Source organism: Lycorma delicatula, chromosome 1 (genome assembly GCF_047948215.1).
Source record: "Lycorma delicatula isolate Av1 chromosome 1, ASM4794821v1, whole genome shotgun sequence".
Lineage (NCBI taxonomy): Eukaryota > Metazoa > Arthropoda > Insecta > Hemiptera > Fulgoridae > Lycorma > Lycorma delicatula.
Genome location: NC_134455.1, coordinates 225,934,069 through 225,954,640, shown reverse-complemented (window position 1 = coordinate 225,954,640; position 20,572 = coordinate 225,934,069). Strand labels below are relative to the sequence as shown.

At 29.1% G+C, this 20,572-nt stretch overlaps 1 protein-coding gene across 4 annotated transcripts in view; it reads left to right on the top strand.

Annotated features, from left to right (window-relative positions):
- Positions 1 to 18,872, top strand: part of LOC142329289 (oxysterol-binding protein-related protein 2) — a 224,049-nt gene extending 205,177 nt beyond the window's left edge. For 3 of the 4 annotated variants that reach the window (XM_075373766.1, XM_075373746.1, XM_075373738.1), the window contains 2 exons: positions 11,029 to 11,163; positions 15,979 to 16,849. In XM_075373766.1, coding sequence (XP_075229881.1) covers positions 11,029 to 11,163; positions 15,979 to 16,081 — 238 coding nt within the window. In that variant the 3' untranslated portion in view covers positions 16,082 to 16,849. Of the gene's footprint in view, positions 1 to 11,028; positions 11,164 to 15,978; positions 16,850 to 18,688 lie in introns of those variants that run through there. The other variant, XM_075373756.1, reaches the window with a different exon arrangement.
- The last annotated feature ends 1,700 nt before the right edge of the window (positions 18,873 to 20,572 follow it).

Genomic DNA, 20,572 nt, shown 5'->3' with positions numbered 1-20,572 from the left:
ATGGATCAGAGAATTTGTATTAAATTTTGCTATAAGAATGGAATAAAGTTTAGCAACGTTTTAAAAATGTTAAATATTACTTTTGGTGAGTCTTCTATGAGTAAAGCAAGGGTTTATGAGTGGTGTAAGTGTTTACAAGAAGGTTGTGAAGATGATGAGCGCCCCGGACGCCCCAGCACATCAACAACCGATGAAAACGTGGAAAAAGTGAAAGAAATGATTATGAATGATTGCTGAATCACAGTCAGAGAAGTCGCTGATGATGAAGGGATATCAAGTGGCTCATGCCATGAAATTTTTTCAGATGTTTTGGTTCTGAAACATGACAGCAAAATTTGTTCCAAAATTGATGAATTTTGAATAAAAACAGTGGTGAATGGAAGTTGCTCAGGAGTCGCTAAATGAAGTGAACAACGATGCAGAACTACTGAAACGTGTCATAACATGTGGTTAAACATGGGTTTACAGATATAATGTCGAAACTAAGGCTAAATCGTCCCAGTAGAAGCATTCTGGATCACCAAGACCAAAAAAAGCTCAACAAGTTCGGTTGAATGTGAAGATTATGTTCACTGTGTTCTTCAGTTTTAACGGCATAGTGCATAATGAGTTCTTGCCACAAGGTCAGACGATCAATAAGGAGTATTACCTACAAGTTCAACGCCGTTTGCGTGAAGCGATCCGAAAAAAACACCTGGATTTGTGACTAAACAATTCATGGCTTTTGCACCATGATAATGCGCCTGCTCACACTTCATTGCTTGTTCATCAATTTTTAGCCAAAAACAACACTGTAATGATATCCCAGCTGCCATATTTACCAGACATGGCCCCTTGTGACTTTTTTCTATTCCCAAATATAAAGAGAACCTTTAAAGGTCATCATTTTACAAGCGAAGATGAGATTAAAAGCGAATAGCTGAAAGAGTTAAATACTATTCCAAAGATTGAGTTCCAGAAGTGTTTTGGGGATGGGAAAAAGCTCTGGGATAAGTCTATAATATCTAATGGGGATTTAAAATTAATGTAGACGAATAAATAAAATTCTTCACAAAAAATAAAAATTCTTGTTACTTTTTGAACACATCTCTTACACAGTTATTTTAAAATTATGTTTGATGAAATAAATATGTATTGAAAAAATGTATCAAGGAATTAAATAATTAGTTTAGAAAAGTAACTTTTTATTGTACATACTGAATTTAAAAATTTTCTGTACTTTTAATTTTTTGCTTGGTGTGAAATGAAATCAATCTAATTTCTCACTGGCAGTGAGTGGATTGAGTTAATTATAGGCATTATTTTTATACACACGTTTGGTATCACAGCACATGATGAATTGTTAGATAAAAGAAACAGACCAGTGTTATTACAGATTGTCTTTGGTAATTTCTAGTCTTTTGGTTAGATAATAATTCCACACTTTCCCTTTGCAGTGTGAGTGAATTTATATAAACATGTTGGTTTATCTACTATTTAAAAAAATCTGATATGGACACCACATAACTTCCTTGTACATTTATTGAATTTCATATTCACATTTTTTTCTGCACTTCATTTAAACTTATGTGAGATACAATCCTCTAATTCTTTAATAAAGTGGACACTTACACAATTGCTGAAATATTGGTTTTTATTAACATCAAATATTTATACAATTATTAATTTAACAATCTTTCCTGAAATATTAGGATAGAGTAGAAGTCCCTTTATTACTTGTATTACTAGATCAGTATTATTTGTATCTTCGTGAGTTGTTGATTAACAAAAGTTTCAGATTTCTGGTGCATCTTATAAATAATAATTAACTTTTATATACTGGTTACAATACCAGTGAATTTTAGTATACTGGTTACAATGTTAATTTCAACCTTATGATGTAAAATATTCAGTTTTTATTACTGGATTATTTGGTGAATAATAAAAAATGTAAAAGAAACAATCATACAGGGAAAAAAGATAACATGAAGAAAAATATCTCAAAAAAACGACAAGACAATGAATATGAAGAGGAAGAAAATGTTAAGAACAAGGGAATAATAAAAAAAAAATAAGAGAATATGATAAATATAAAGAGGAAGAAAATGTTAAAACTCAAGAAAGAATAAAAACATTAAGAGATGATAGATATAAAGAGGAAGAAAATGTTAAGACCAAGGAAGGAATAAAAAGATTAAGAGAGGATGATGAATTTAAGGAGGGAGAAAATTTGAAAAATAGAGGACGTGTACACAAATTAAGATCAGAAGAATTATATCAAACCAAAGAGCAGTTAAATGATTGGCAACAAAAAACAAACGAAACGATGATCAACTCCGACAGAGTAGTAATGAACTAAAAGATAAGAATTTTTTAAAGATCAGGCACATATGATTCAGTGTATGTGTTGTTTTTGTGAGAGTCTATCTTTCAATCACTCTGTATTTAACTTTAATGTAGATAAAATTAAACAGAGATTCCAGAATAATAAAATTAAACAGAAATTAAACTAGAAAATCTAAAAATAATATGATTCTAAATTATAATTTTCACTTAATATTAAATAATCAGATGTTTTACCAAATCTATTGCATACACGCATATATCATAATGCCTATTAAATTACGTATACTCATTTTTAAAAGTACATAAAATTTTATTTCACTAATAACTTATGATTCTTTTTCATATTTTTTTCTTTTTTTTATTGTTATTATTGAATAATTATTTATTGTAAAATTTTTTTTTACAATCATGGGTTAATAATAATTAATAATAAATCAATATATTTAAATTAAAAAGAAAGCTAAAAAGAATAAATTTAAAAAAAAGTTGAATAAAATCTGATCTGGGCACTACATGACTTCCCTGTACATCTATTAAATTATATATACACATTTTTTTTAAATGAAAAGTACATAAAATTTTATTTCATTATAACTTATTATATTTTTTCATATTTTTTTTTAGTTTTTTTTTTTATTATTGTTGAATTGTTGTTTATCATGTTTTTTTTTACAATTGGAGGTTAATAATTATTAATAAATCAATATATTTAAATAAATAATAAAAAAAAGTTAAAAAAAAGGAGTGAAGTCCGACTCAAACTCATGTGCCTTCCCCTTGTAAGATCCAAATATTTCATTAATTAAAATCTCATTTGGCTATAACTCTGGAACCAATGAAAATAAGTACTACTTATGATACATCATTGAAAAGCTCTTAATGATTTGAATTTTGGGCTTTTTTGGACATTTTTGGTTTAGTCAATTGCAATCAGAAAGGAAGGTGCACAACTAGATGTTACAGCAGTCCTTAATCCAAAATTTCAACATCCTACGGCTAATCATTTTTGAGTTATGTGAGATATGTACATACTTATGTACAGACATTATGCCGAAACTAGTCCAAATGGATTCAGGGATGGTCAAAATAGATATTTCTGCTGAAATCTGAAAACCGAAATTTGTCGTGATCACAATTCTTCCTTTACTTCGAACAAGGAAGTAAAAAGGATAAAACATAGGAACTACTTTAGTGACTGGCCAAAAATTGTAGTCTAAGATAGTAGACATGTTTGAACTTGCAGTCTTTCCTGCCACAACATGAAGTTAGTTACAATTTACAATATTGGTCCAGTAATTAAAATATAAATATAAAAATTATGGCAAAACAATTTTAATATTTATTACAATTTATGTATTTAAAATATATATTTATATTTAAAATAATAATTATATATAAAAATAAATGGTAATCTATATATTACAATTTATACTTTATTAATATATGTAGTACTTTTAATATTTAAAATTTTTGGGACCTGGTTTATAGGGAAACCACCAAATTTTTCAATAAATTTTACTTGGCAGCTGCTGGTTTTAATCCTGTGATCTCCCATTGGCTGTCAACAACCTTATTTATTGCAATATGACTGTAAGAAATACAGTACTGTGTGTTTCTTCTTATTGTGCTTCATCAATAGAATTTAATACTATGTAATCTTACATAACCTGAAATATGACATAACAACATGAAATTAAAAAAAAATATATTATATTATATTCTTAAATATTACATTCTTTAGAAATATTTTTGTAACACAAGAACATTGAACTTAGCCTGTTATCCTCTCTTTCGAATTCTGTTGAAAAGATATTTGATTGATTGGTTTAAATTCATGCTTCTCAGTCTTTCTTCAGATAAATTTTTATTTTGTCCAATCCTATATACAGAAAATGTATTAGGTTTTGGTGAAAACCTCCAAGTTGGAGGTTTCAGTAATTTAGACTACTTTAAGGGCTTTTAGTTAATAGGGTTACATTGTGATTTTAGTTAGTAGGGTTATATTTTGCTGTTAGTTAAAATTGCCTAAATTGATACTTTTTTTGACAATAGTTGTTTGTTGGTTTTTATTCTACTTTTATTCTACAAGTACTATTAGAAATACTTAATTTATGTTGTTTCATAAGTATTGTTTGTTTATTTGTAATATAAAATTCATTATTGTTTCTTCATTATTTTTCTTTCATATAAATGCTATTTACTCTGTGTTTAATGATAATGATTGTTGATTATCAATGGCCACCTTGGATTAAATCAAATAAGCAATCTTGGTTTAGATTTTAAATAAATTGATTGTAAATGGTTTTTTGATAATTTTGTTATTTTAAATGTTGTTTTTATAATCATTTAGCAGAACATTTTTTATATTTGGATTTTTATGACTGAGAAAACTGTTAGTAGGTCCATATTAATCTGAAATAGAGGTATAATCAGAATTTGGTGCCAACAAATTAATAGTTTCTTATTTGTGAAAATATGACTTTTTTTGTTACAAATGTAGATTTTTTTTTATAAAAAAAAAAAAAAACAAGAAAAAAATGATATCCATAATCTTTATTTCTGTTACCAGTCATTTGAATTTGGGAGTGGTTTGATGTGCTTTCCAATTTTTTTTTAATTTTCATCAAATTGTTTCCTGCTATACCTACCAAATTCTACATTCTCAGTTTTATCTTGTGGAGAGTATCATTGTTTTCCTTTCTCTCTACATTTCCTTTTAGAATGCCCATAATCATGTTAGAATAATAGTGGTAGTAGTAGTCAAATTGAATAGCATAAATTGAGAAGAAAATCTTGGAAAATAATCATTGGTCTTCAAATGTTTTGATTTGGAAGAGAATTTGGTTCAGTACGATATATATATTAAATTGTCCATAAAATAGAGAAATTATTACTTCTTATGTATTCTTCAGATTGCGGAGATTTTAGGTAGTATATTTAATAGGAGTCAATTAGTAATTTTTTTATTACAAAAAAAAAGTTGTACCATAATCATGAGTTTGCAGTATGTGTCAGAAAATGTATTCTTATATATTTTCTGTATAAGAATAAGTCCGTGGTATTTCACAGAAAATGATTGTTTTTTAAGTTTATTATTTTGTTTTCCATAATTCCACTTACCATATATCCAATAAAATGAAGTATTAGCTAAGTTTTATTGGTTTATGAAAAATTGACTAATGCAATGTTAATAAATAGAGTCTGGACTGTATCTATTAAAACTGTCAATTCTGCAACACCTGAAACACTGCAGAAAATAGTGGTCATTGAGTCTGAACATTGTAAAAACTAAAAAATTATAAAACTGTTCTTTCCAAGGGATAGATCTGCTTTCAAACTGATGTAAAGACAGCAAAAGAAGAAACACATTTGAAACATTTTCCACAATTTACATAAATGATACTAATAAGATCCATAGTCCAAAACATTTGATGTATTTACATGTTTATCCATTTTTTATACTTGTGGTATAAAAATAACTGACATTACCACATAAAATGTAATTTCTTAATAATTTTTAAGGAGGTGGGATTCACCTCTAATTTTTGAGGGGGAAAACAGTTTTTCAGTAGATTAGAATACTTTTCAATACTAATAAAGTTTCTTTGGAATAATAATAAAAAATAATCCTGAAAGTGATTTCTAAAAGATACTAAGCATTACCTTTCTGACAGCCTTATAAGAAGTACAATTGGTGCATTAATATAAGAGTTAACATATATATATATATATATATAACATTATGTATTACTTATTATGAATAATATCATGCTTTTTTTTCTGGATTTGGGATTTATAATGAAAATTTTTAATTTACGTGTAGAATGGAAAAGAATAGAAAAATACATTTTTTAGATATTGAAATTGAAATACACAAACAACTTTATAGAAACATCAGTTTATAGAAAACCCATAACCAATGATATTACAATTAATGCAAATTCCACAACAAATAATCTTACAATATGTATATTCCAATCACCCATGGTCACAGAAAATTAATACATACAAAAATCTGATTTTTAGAGCTACACCATTATACAAAAAACAGTGAAAATAAACTCAAAAAAGAAATGCATAAAATAGAACTAATAGCAATATTTAGTGGTTTTGATGATAAAATTATAGAAAAAGTATATAACAAACAAATAAAGTACCATGATAGTTTTACAAAATTACAAGAAAATAACACAGAGATTAGTAATAAGTTTCTTCTTGGAATACAATTAGACAAATAAAGTAATAGAAAAAATTACTAATGTATATGATAAGAATAAATGTAAAAAAGCATATAAACCAAATAACCATATTATAAAATATTTAAGGAATAACAATAATAAAATTTATGGAGAGGATTTTAGGGGATTACATAAAATTAAATGCAATGAATGTAATAAAATTTAAATTTATATTGGTAAAACTAATAGGTCTTTTTAAAAAAAAACATTTATGGAACATTACAGTGCTTGCAGAAACAGAAAGAGAGGTGTGTCTAATGTGGTTGACCATTTTTTGTAATGTAAGCATAATATTACTGATTTTAAAAATAATTTAGAAACTTTGGAAATGTATATTAACAATAAAAACATGAATATACTTGAAAAATATTATATTTATATAAATATAAACAAAAGTATGAAATAATGAACCAGCAGATCATATTTGAAGATGATGTTTTAATTAAAGACATAGTGGGTTGTAGCAGTTGGCAAAAATGTTTATAAACATATACATGTGATGTTTTAAATTTACATTATTCCAATGATGGCAGTGGAGTTGGGTTGTTACAAATTTTGTGGTTGTTAGTGTTGTTATGTTTTCTTAATTTTTAACTTTTTATTTCTTTATTGTTATTTGTTGATGTAATTGTAGTTTTATGTACCAACTAATGATATGGGATCCTGTGAAAGTCGACTATTGGTATTAGGTTTTTTTTTAGGATTTTCTGTTACTGTGCTTGGTGGTTAAGTTTGTTTCTGAATATGTAACGTTAACATATAAAAATTAGTATGTCATTAATATAGCATTTACAATTGGAAAACTTTACTGACATTATTATTATTATTATTACTTTTTTTGCATGTTTATTATTTCTCTTCATTATTTTACAGAAGTGTAAAAGTGTAAAATTTGGGTCTTTTAAAATTTGACAATGCTGAGGGGCTTACTTCTGCTAAAGTTGACATTGTAAATAAATCCACTAACCCTATGAATGATGTTTTGACTGCAGCCTCCAATGATGTGGCTAAGAAGACTGCTTGGACTCTGATGTGGCTCTGAGAAACGTAAAGACCCCAAAGTAAAGTCTGTTCTTGAGGGTTCCATTGCTCTGTGTAACCCTAAGAAAAGGGTAGGTTTCAAAAAGCTGTTTTTAGGAAACGCGACGAATACTCCAATTTGGTTAAGCCCAAGACTAAAGTGCTTTTTGTTTTGAGATTTAACTCTTCATCCAGGGTTGGTGATATCACCAAGTTGCTTGAGAAAAACAACTTTCAACATCTTTAATGTATTCGTCTGAAGACTAGGTACGATTCGTATAACTCGTTTTGAATTGAAGTTTGTACTTTGGATTTTGATAGCTTGGTTCGTCCTGAAGTTTGGTCGTTGGTACGCTGTTGGCCCCATTTTATGGTCTGTTGAGGCCTAATGCAGTGTTTGTAGATAAAGATCCACGGGAGGATGGATTGCAGCTCGGTAGCGATGGATAAATTGAGGATGATCTACCTGAATGTTTTTGGTCTGAAAACTAAACAGGATGAAATTTTTGTGTCCTTGATTGATTTTCACTTGTTTGCCAAGGCAAACACATCAAGTGTTTGCCTTGACCGAGTCTTGGCTCAGTGATGAGCTCTGTGATGTCAATTTGTTTCCAGCCTGTTACCATGTTTTTCGGGCTGACCGGGATTATGCTGCTTCTTTATTTCAGCGTGGCGGCGGTTCGGCTTTTCTTGTAAAATCAAGCATTAGGTCTCATGAGAAAGGGACCTCGAGACATTTCCTGAAGCTGTGTGGATTGAGCTAATTTGACCAGGCATGAAGAATTTATTGGTTTGTGTATGTTGCTTCGTTTTTAGCTTCAAGTCTCCTTGACCAATATTTTGATTTTCTGTGTAAATACGTAGATATTTATGTTTTCATATTTGTATTGTGGGCGATTTTAATTTATCTGGAATATGCTGGTCTACTAGAAGTCTTCCTGCAGATATTGGGTTTTATGCTAAATGTAAGACACGATCAGTTTTTTATTTTGTTGACATTATGAACTTAGACAGTTTTATACATGAAACAACGAATCCTTCCTTCTACAATAACGGTTTGGATTTAATTTTGACTAATTGTAGGATTTTAACTAGGGGTGCTGAGGCTCTTGTTTACCCTGATAAGTTCCATCCTCCATTTGAAATTGGGTTCCTTGAAGTTGCAACCGTTGATGTAGCGGAAACGAGCCTGGTTTTTTGCTATGATTGTGGTGACTATCGTGCGTTGTATGATGAGGTGAGGTTTGCTGATTGGTGTAATATTCTCTTAACCAACGATCTGGAAGAATCGGTTCTGGGTTTACAGAAAATAATTACTGCAGTGATCGATATGGTTTTCTTTTATAATGCTCTACACAATAAACCTCCAACGCATTACCAAGTTGTCTTATGAAACCAGGCCAAGTCAGTGAGGTCTTTTAGACAATTTGTGATAATGGTTGGTTCTACTGTGTCTCCGATTGTGCAGTGTACCAGCATTGCTGTGAAGTTCCAGGATAAGCTAAGCTTTTGGGAAGATGAGAAGACCTTCATTAAAAATTTGAGAGGATTATGTAGCGATGGATTATTATCCTTAGAGGTGTAATAGTAGAGGTAAAACTTGAAAATATAGTTAAAAAATTCTTAAGCCTGTTTTTTGACTTTCTTCGAAATTATAACCCTGGAAGTAATGTTCACTTTTATGATTTTGAAATTCTGGTTATTTTTAAAAAATTGTTACTTATAAATTTTTGCTATATTTGAAATGTATTAGTATTATTAATATTGTGTTCTTGGTTTTGTATATTTTCATCTATGTATTTTTATTGTCATTCCATTACTACCATAATTAAAACTCTAATTATTATTTTTGTTGTATTTGAATTTGTAATTGTTATTATTATTATTATTGTATTTTAAATATTGTGTTTTTAATTTATATGCGAATTGTTTAATTTATATGTGACTTATAACTATTGTTATGATATTGTGATTGTTGTACGAGGTGCTACCCAAAAGTTTGGGGAATTTGAATTTTGCATGTGAACCATTGCTGGTACGACCTGCTGCCGCTAGATGTGGCTAACAGTACTCTTTGTGAATCAGTGTTCCAATAGCCGTGATGGTGAGAGGCTGCATTGTTGACTTTCGTGCGGTTGTGTAACGTTGTGTTTTACTGCTTCGGCGAAGTTCTAAATGACAGATTTTAAAGAGCAAAGAACCTGCATCAAATTTTGCTTCATGCTTAAGTAAAACTTTTTTGTGGTACAAATATTCAAAGATGGACGAACGACAATCAATGACGATGAGCGTTCAGGAAGACCATCAACAAGTGCAACACCTGAAAACATCGCGAAAGTGTGAGAGGCTATTGTTGCAGATCGTAGACAAACAATTCATGATGTTTGTGCAAATGTACAAATATCATATGGGTCTGTGCAATGCATCTTGTCAGACAATTTGAACATGAGACGCATTGCTACAAAATTCGTACTGAGACTGTTGAACAGCGACCAGAAACAAAATCGTGTAGCTGTCTGTAGTGAATTGAAAAATTATGCAAGAGATGACTCTAACTTCATCTCCAACAACATAACTGGTGATGAGACATGGGTGTATGGGTATGACCCTGAAACTAAGCAGCAGTCGTCTCAGTGGAAGTCGCCAAGTTCACCGCGGCCAAAAAAAGCACACCAAGTTCCTCTTGCTCAAACTGTCAATGGGATGTTCTATTGTGAAGGTTTGAAGCGGTTAGTGAAAGCATTAGGCAGAAACGTTCAGATCTGTGGGGTAACAACAGCTGGGTTCTGCACCATGACAACACGCCCGCGCACACATCGCTAGCCGTTCAAAATTTCTTGGCTTCCAAAAAGATGGTAGTAATTCCCCACCCACCCTATTCCCCTGACCTTGCCCCGTACGACTTTTTTCTCTTTCCAAAAATAAAATTTCAATTGAAAGGCGATCGTTTTAACACAATTGAGGAGATTCAGGAAGAAACGCAGAACGTGCTTTGAACATTTACACCTGCAGACTTCCAGGGATGCGTGGAATCATGGGAAAAACGCTGAGATCACTGTATCAATGCCCAAGGGGATTACTTTGAAGGAGACAGTGGAAATTATAAGTTATGGTAAGCTCTTTTATTTTCATGGTAAAATTCCCCGAACCTTTGGGTAGCATCTCGTATATGTTTTTGTGTAATATTGTGCAACATACAAAGGTTTTATGTAGCTGTTCTGTTGGATGAACAAAACAAGTAAACAAAATAAACAAAAATTATTATTATTATTAAAATTATTACTGTAGATTATCTTTTTAAGAAAGTTATTGTTGAATTATATAGAGAAAATTTAATTGAAAACAGGTAAAAGGCTGTAACTTTTAATTGATTATATCATAATGAAATTGATGCTATTGAAATGGTATCTGTGCAAATATTTTTAATAAAAATCAATTTATTTAGGTTAAGACCAGATATCAGACTTTTAGAATCTGGTGACTTAGATGGAGCAGCTGCTGAGAAGTCTAGACTTGAAGAAAAGCAACGAGAAACTCGAAAAGCAAGAAAAAGTAAAAAATTAGAGGAGTGGTCACCAAGGTTTGTATTAAATGTAGATGATTTATTCCTATTTTTTTCTATTATACAAATATCTGCTTTCATATTTTTTTATTTATAATTATTTTTCTCTTTAGTAACTGGTATTTCAAGTTTTCACATCATTGCAAGACTAACTGAATGTTAATTTTATGATATTTTGCTGTTATTATTCTAATGGAATTAAAAGAATTATTATTTTGGAGGTAATCTTAATTTTTTTTAATTTATTGTTACCGTTTCCCTTCATTTTCTAACTTAAATTAAAAATGTTTAAATTTTTGCATTTTCAAAATACAATACCCTTCCAGAAGACATTTTTTAAACTGATTACACTGCTCCTTCATTGATGAAGTTAGTGGTGACTTTTTGTTAATCAGATCTTTAAACAGATCTGTAATCACTATTCCTACATATTTTGAAAGTAGGAATTAAATTTCTTTTAAGCAGGTATTAAATTTCTCTTAAATTGTAATCATGTTTCATCGTGCTGAATAATGAATAGGATAAATCAATTAATTGTTTTATGTTTATGAAATTTTCTTAAAATAATTTTGGCCTGTGAGGTTCTGATATTGTGATCTTTAGAAATTTAACTATACAAAATTTCTTAAATACATTTAGTTTGGCTTATTTGGGCTCAAAAAAATAAAATAAATTGTATCAGCATCCAGTAAAAGGAAGGATATTGCATGAAATAAAATATATTTTAACAATTATTATTGAATTTATGGATATTGTTTTTAAGAATACTACGTTGAAAAAACGACAAAAAATCAGTGATTGAAAAAAACTGTAAAAAAATGTGATTAAAAATTTCCTAGTTAATTTTTATTTAATGTTCTAATTAACTGAATTTCTTTTTAAATACTGAGTTTTTGCTTTTGCAGAATGTCTTTTGGCAAAACTGAAAGATGTTAATTAACTATCTCCTATGTTGACCTCTGTGATAAAAACTTCTCTTTGTGGTATGCATGTAAAAATCTGTTGTGTAGTAAAATAGATTTTAGAGATTAGTGAGAGATTTATGGATATCTCTATAAGAGATTTTTGAGTTCCTTACTGTCCATACTGTTTTGCTGTAACTAGACCTGGAGTATGAAATCTCTGGCCACAGTATGAGGCATAATATTGATAAAAACTAGAAAGAGCAATGGTATGGAATTAAGATGTAGTACACTGAATGCTCTTTCAGTAAGGATTCCTGCATAATTTTCCTTAATAAAGGTCCTCTGTCAGCAGTCACAATTATGGATTGAAACCAGATTGATGTGTCCAATAACATAATTATTAGACCAGTTTCTGATGACTTACGAATTAACTAAGCTCGACTAATACAGTCAAAAGCCCAGTGGCAGATACAGGACGCCCAAAACTCCATTCATTGAGCTATGTAAAGCCACTAATCTATTAATGAAATTATTAAGAAGCAACTTGGATTTATGTTGAAATAAACTGAGGTGAACTAAAGAAGTTCTTTTCTCTCTAAGTATTCACAAAGATGGTTGCAGAACACCGTATTGAAATAAAAATCCAACCAAATTGCTTTTTAGCTGTCTCAATCATTCCTTCATCCTTTCTTGGAAATAATAAATACTTCTGAATGTGTAAGAGTAAAAGCATATGAATATTTACGACGGTTGTATAAAAAGTTTTTGAGCCTAAAATAGAAAAACAAATTTTTTCTGTCAAATATAGTTTTATTTTTCAACAAAGTCTCCTTTCAAGTCAATACACTTTTTCCAGCGATGCTCTAACCTCTTTAACCCTTCCAAATAATAGCTGGTACCTTTCTCTGCAAACTAGGCATTTACGTATGTGATAACCTCTTTGTCCGATGAAAATCTTTTTCTTCAAAGCGAAACTTTAAGGTTAGGAAACAAGAAAAAGTCACTTGGAGCCAGATCTGTTGAATATGGTGAATGGTCAACCAATTCAAAGTGCAATTCATCAATTTTAGCCATGGCGACCATCGAAGTGTCAGCAGGCGCATTGTCCTGATGGAAAAGCACTTTCTCTTCTTCAAATGTGGTAGTTTTTTTTTGCAATTTCTGCTTTTAGCTTGTCAAGAAATAATGCGCAATACTGTCTCATTATAGTTTTACCTTTTTCAAGATAATCGATATACAATATTCCATTACTGTCCCAAAAAACAGTCAACATCACCTGCCCGTCGATGGAATCATTTTCGCCTTTTTCGGAGCAAGTTCACCCTTTGCAGTCTACTGTTTTGACTGTTGTTTTGTCTCAGGAGTGTAGTGGTCGATCCATGTTTAGTCTACAGTTATGAATCGACACAAAAAAACTGACTTTTTTTGCTTAAACTGTTCCAGCATGGCCTTGAAAATGTTCATTCGAATGCGTTTTTGGTCCAAAGTGAGCAAACATGACACACAATGTGCAGATAGCTTACGCATATCCAATTCTCCAATTAATATATGACAAATATGTTGTTTCGATATACCCATAGCCTCTGCTATCTCTCTAACCTTAATTCGTCGGTCGTACATCACCATTTGGTGAACTTTTTCGATGATATTGGTGGGAGTTGCAGTTTTTGGCCGTCCTGAACACTCATCATCAACCAAGCTGGTACGACCATGTTTAAATTCAGCTGCCCGTCTTTTTACAGTGGCAAATTGTGGGACAGAGTCCTTGTAAACAGCATCTAACTCAGTTTTAATATCCATAGGCATATTGCCTTTCAAATGCAAGTATTTAATCACGACACGAAATTCAGTTTTTTCCATTTTCACAAAAACACTCACAATTACTTACTCAAATGATTTTTAAACAATAACTGAGCGTCCAAAATGGCTGAAATTTTAGTGAGTACCTTTCAACACATGCACAAATACATTTCCTAACTTTTGTTGACAAGTGTTGCCGTCTTCATGTTGAGGCTCAAAACTTTTCAGGTGACCCTTGTATGTATCTGGAAAACAAGATTTTTTTTGTTCAAGCCAATTATTTTGATGTAGTTAGGTTAAAGTAAATATTATCTGTAGTAACATTGTGAAATATTAATTCCTTTTTAGTTGTTATTTTGCTCACAAAATTATATATATATATATATATATATATATATATATATCCTACATCCTCATTTATAGAAAATAATTTATTACTTTTGATCTAATAGTTAGAAATTCACAAAATGAGAATTAAATACTTGTAGGGTTCACATCTTTTACAGTACTGACATAAAATCTGATATTGCTGTTATATCTTTTCGCAGTACAATTAATTTCATTGAAAATGACTAATTGATCACACAGCACTAGGCTTATTTTCTTTTTAAAAATACTTGGCAGCTTTATAACTATTTTTTTTTTTTTAATATCTCTTTATTTCTTAACATACACAGTGAAAAGTTTCTCTTTGCTAGATTTAAACTGAAAATGAAGTTTATGTTTGGTCTCAACAGAAATGTGAGTGCTAGTTATAATACAATTTGTAGTTTAATCTACAATATTAACTGTAAGTTTCATAAGTGGAAAAGCAATCTCAATACATTTAAAAAGTTCTCTTTTTTAAATGTTTTAAAAAACAATGTGATTTAAGTATTTATTGTTTACTCTTTGATCTAGAAATTCCTAAGAAAAAATCCTCATATATTTAGCAGTACAACAGATTCTGTAATGAATAATGGTTTTATTATTTAATTTTGTTGTGTTAAACCTTGGTCATTTTAAATTTATAGTCTGACATTTGACCAGATTGTTTTTGAATTTTAAATAAATCAATACTTATAATTCACTTAAATCAAGATATTAGGTAATTTTTTAAATATTTTTGTGTAGTTTATTATACTTTTAAATTTGTGACATTTAAATGGTATTTATTTCAGAAACTATTTCACTAGTTTCTGAAGGTACTAAAGAGCCACATTTAGAAAATGCTCAGTGGCTGTAAGAAAACCCTTCTTTGTCTGTGGAATGTCATGGTTTGGGAAGTATTAATTGAATTATAAACTAATCAGCTTGTACAACCTCACACTGGCTGGTTATAAGGAAAGTATACTTGTATTTACAAATATCAGTGCACCCAGACAAAAATACTTTCATTTTCAGTTACTATACTGTAAATCTAGGTACTAGAAGGTTGCAAAAGCCATCCATTATGTTTGTTTTAGCTTGTTATGTGTTATTGCACTTGAAATTGCAGAGTTATTAATATTCTTCAGCTTTATGGTTCAATTTATTAATGAAAAAGAATATTGTAATTATTTTTAACATGCTGTACTAATGAAATGTGGTAGATATTATTACATATTTAATCATTTATGTTATAAGCTACAACTAAAAGAAAAAAATGTATACATTAACCATAAAAACAGGACAGAAAACCATCAGAGAGAGAGAAAGAGAGAGTGGATGAGTGAACAGAACTGATTACAATATCTTTACTAAACGAAAGGAAAGATTTCTCACAAATACACACAGCCAGGTTTACATATAATCTGTTTTCTCTTTGAAGTAATTTGAACAGGTTATGGAATGTACACGCTAATACTAATTAATGAAATTATACTTTATTTTCTATTACAAATATTTCCTATTGTATTCAATTAATATAAAATAAAACATTTACTAGAAAGTGCTAATTGACCCTTTCTTAATCTGACCCACTATTGTAAAACAGATGACTTCTTGTCAATTCCCAGTTATTATTTGAAAAAAGTAATTTATTAAATTTTTCCTTCGTTAAGACAATATGAATTTATGTAACTAACATTTCTTAGTATTAAATATTTATTTCCGAGCAGATAATTATTTAAGTTAAATTAATATGATATTTGTTTCAATTGTTTATTAGGTGGTTCTGCCAAGGTTCTAATCCATTCACTGGTCAGCAAGATTGGTTGTATACTGGTGGTTACTGGGACAGAAATTTTGGGTCAGATCCTTGTATATTTTAATAGTAATGAATAATAATTTTTATTAAATTAGCTCTATATTTAGTATGTATTTGTTACCTTTGTCGAATATAATAGAATTACAATATAGAAAACTGTTTTTGTAGTTTTTAATTTTCATAAAGGTCTGTGATCATTGTTTAATGTCTACTAAACCATTAAAAATGTGTCTATATCTTAATCTAGTTAAGTCGCTGTTTTTTTAATAGAATGAATATCTTTGAATTTATAAAATACAGGTGATGTACAAAATATGTTTATCTATTTTCAGCATTGTTAGTTCCAAAAATGCTTTTCTTTTATTTATTTTTTTGTTGTTGTCATTTAAGTTTTATTGTTATTATTATTGTTGCTGTTATTGTTTTTATCATTGAAAAAAACATTAATATAGATGTAATATTATTTTTTTAAATTATTAATTTCACCACTTAAGTGAAAAATGTCATTATTTTTACTTTATTAAGATAAATGGTTTATTGAAGAAATGTGTTTTATATCATTTATTAAATATTTTAGTAAAATTAATCATAGGGTTGTTTGGAATCGTGCAGTTATAGAAAGATAAGTGGTAATATGAAAGGAGAAGGAATTTTCAAGGAAATAGAAGTTATTGTTTGGCTTACTATACGTCTTGATATGATCAGGTTCAGGAGTAATAAGATTTGGATTCCAGCTGGAAATTGAAGTGCAAAATGTTATTTTTTTTACGATCTCTAAAAACAAGATTAGCTTCATAAAAGTTTACTTAATGCCATCTGCAACCATTATAAAGAGGCAATCATATTTAGTTAAAACTAAAAATTTAGAATTTTTTTTTTTAAATTTGAATCTGGATCCTAGTGGATCATTTTTACTCATGGCAGATAATTTTTAGCATTGTATCTTGTTTATCAGTAAGATAAATATTATTTGGAGATTTTATTTTATTAGGCAATTTTTCTGTTCTTTGGCTTTCTGATTAAGAATTTCTATAATTTTGTCTGATATCCACTTTCCATCTGAACATTATATCTTTTAATTGGTTAAATGATTTTTGTGTTTTCAATTATTATTTCAAATTACATGTACAGATCTTGAAATAATAAAGGAGAAATTACTTTTTAGTTATTTTTTTATTTTATGAGAACATTTTAAAGAGGTTTGTGGAAAAAATATGTTAACCAAGAGTGAAATTTCACTTTGAGACCTACACTTTATTTGAACATGCTTTTGCACTTACCATACACTCATGATGCTTGTTAGTTAACATGTAACACTTTTTATATCCAAGAGTGTTAAAAAAAGATATGATGCAGTCATACATGAAATATTTTCTTTTATAGCCTCTGCTGAGAAAATCAAAGTTATTTATAAAATAAAAAACAACTTCTTTAAAAAGGAAAAGTAATATATTTACAGTAAAATTAAAGAGAGAGAGAGAGAGAGATTGAGAGAGAGATACATAGGAACGGACCAACTTACCAATCATTCCTTCCAGACTTATGATTGATATTGCCAGTTTTCTTCTTTTTTTAAATTCTAAGAAAATCTGGATATACCTAAATTGAAATTACTACATCTTTCTGCCATGAGAAAAATGTTATATTATTTTTTTTAGTCCCGAAAAATTTTAGTGCAAATGAGAATGCAGTGAAATATTATATTTTAGTGAGAAAGAAAAGTTAGATAGAAATTACAGGTAAATGGTGTTCTGAACACTCTGAAATAATGTTTTTTTTTTAAGATTTTCATTTTATTATAATGATTTAATTGTTTAATGCATTTCCTTTTATCATCTATTTCTTTTTCCATTTGTTTTAATGCCAAGATTTCTGTTAAAAAATATCTATTGTTAACACTTTGTGATCTGCTGGTTTAAAACCTTTTTTAAACATGGGAATTGTATGTTTTAAGTGTATTATTTATTGACATTTGTTAAGTCATTTAATAATCATTTTATTTCTATTTTATTTTGTCCATTGTAATGATTGTTTGCTTTTTATTTTGATTGAATAACTATTAGTGATATAAATAGTCTTTTATGGAGGTAGTAATTTAAAACAAATAGCAACAAATTTTTTTTTAATAAAATAATTTTTTAGTACCTGTTCAACTGTAGAGCTTTTAGAATTTATAGCTAGCTATAAATACACAACTTTATTTGTGAGATAGCAGTTATTCACTACTCGAGCAACCATTTTCATGGACTGTTGTTTTCGTAACTGAAATGAATTTCTGAAACAGCAACATAATAATAATGTAACGTATCTGATTAATTTAATGTTATTATCTAATGTCCAATCGGAATTAATATCATTATCACACACTATGCATTTTTGAATTATTAAAAGGCACACCTTCTGAGACAAAACAATATTATCATTTAAAAGAAGCTATTACTGCCATTAACATGCATTGATATTTATATTGTAGAATAATCATATTTGGTGTTCATTTCTGGTATTATTTAGTTTGGCCACCTAAATTTGATATAAAACAGTTCAATCCCAAAGTGTTAACAAAATTATTTTATAGTGCTTTAATTTTTTTAATTGTGTTAATGGTTTTATTTAGGCAGTTTTTTTGTCTAGGTCTACTATTTTGAACAATGTTTTGTTTGGTTTTTTTTAGATTCAGTGCCATTTAATGATGAATGTTTTTTGATATGGTAAGTGAGTGTATGATATGAATCGCCAAATTCATTATTATATTAGATGCCTGATTTTTATTATTCTGTATTGCATCATACTTTTAAAATATTCTCATTGCTTTCTTAATAAAATTAAAATGCTACAATAATTTTATCAGTTATTAATTTATCTGTTTCTCCCTGAATCAAGTAATATACTTTAATTTAAATAACTATTAAATTAGAAAACTAATAAATCTTGTTACTGTTTAGGTATATACTTTAATTCTCTGGTATTTTCAGGCTAATAACCAATGTTAAAGCATTCAATTGTGGTTAAAGAGGTGGCTATCAATTATGATGTGGCTTCTGAAAATTTATTGTTGTCCTTAGTAACTTGCATCATCACCTTTTGCTGTATCACCATTTTTTTTATTACATATTTCCTTGTAAACCTATGCTTATGGTAAAAATCTACTATATAGAGTGATTATAGAAGAACAGCAGGATTTCAAACTCATTCTTTCATGTGACATAAATTCTCATGTATATGTGTAAATTACTCATAGTACTTTTAGGTTGTTTGTTTGATTTTTATAAATTTGTATAAAAAACCTATCCATGTTCCTACAAACATCCAAACAGTATTTAATTTCTGTCCATTGTCCCAACATCTTGAATACATTGATCACTGTGACAGCACTCTTCCTCTAGATATTCAAAACTTTTTTATTGTATTTGTTTCTTTAAAATAATTTATTTTACAAATTTTGTCGTACTGAAAATGCCTATTTTATATAAAATCTATTGTTATAAGTATACTGTTACATAAATTACAATGTTATTATTTTTTTGCCAATTGCCAAATAATACTACCTTATAGATTAAGAAATATGATTTATTTATTGCCAAAATTTTATAATTTCAAAATCTTCATTTAGAATTATCAAATACATTAGTATTTCCAAAATTTGCAGAATTTACTTTATATTTCCACAAATGTATATGTATACATAAACCAGAGTTTCAGGTTAAGGGTGTCCAAAAGTAATAGATTCTACTAAGAGAACCAGTTAATATAATTTAATCTTTTTTTCTTTTTTTTTTATGAAATCAGTAACTCATCAAGTTTTAAAATAAGACAAGCTCAATGTGTGCACCTTTTGTAGTTCAACAGTCTAGACGATGCTGTTTAGCTTCTGAAACCACTGTAAGGTATTACTTCAATGGATGATTGAGGATAATGTGTATGTTAATAATGTGTATGTGTATGTTGTTATGTATGATGGTTGCCAGGTGTTTAGGACCATTTGTGGTGTTATTAGATCAACAGCTTCAACAATTCTCTGTTTTAAATCATTCAAATCTCAAAATTCTCTTTGGTACACACAGCTTCTAATAAATCCCCAAGCAAAACATCCAAAGGAGTAATATCTAGAGTTCTAATTGGCCATGCAGTTGGACCTCGTTGTCCATTCCAACATTTGGGGAAAGTGTTATTCTAGAACATGGTAACATCTTGATGAAAATATGGTGGAGTACATCTTTTCAGAAAGTGAAGCCTGCACGAATCTGAGGAACAGTAAAGTTCAAGGTACTTGTGTCCTGTCACAATGGGCTCCATGAAAATAAAACAGACCAATGATGTCAGTTTTGTGCAGTCCTAAATAGACATTGACTTTCAGTATGTCTCTTTCATTTTTGATTACTGTATAAGGGTTTTCAGTAGCCCAAATTTCACGATTGTGTCTATTAACTTTCCCGTATGAATGAAAGGTTATCACTAAATAACAACCTATCAAGGTAATTAGATTGTTTTTGACACAGTGCTTTTACCTCTGCAGCAAACTGGTGGTGATCATTTGGTTTAATATGATGGAGTTGTA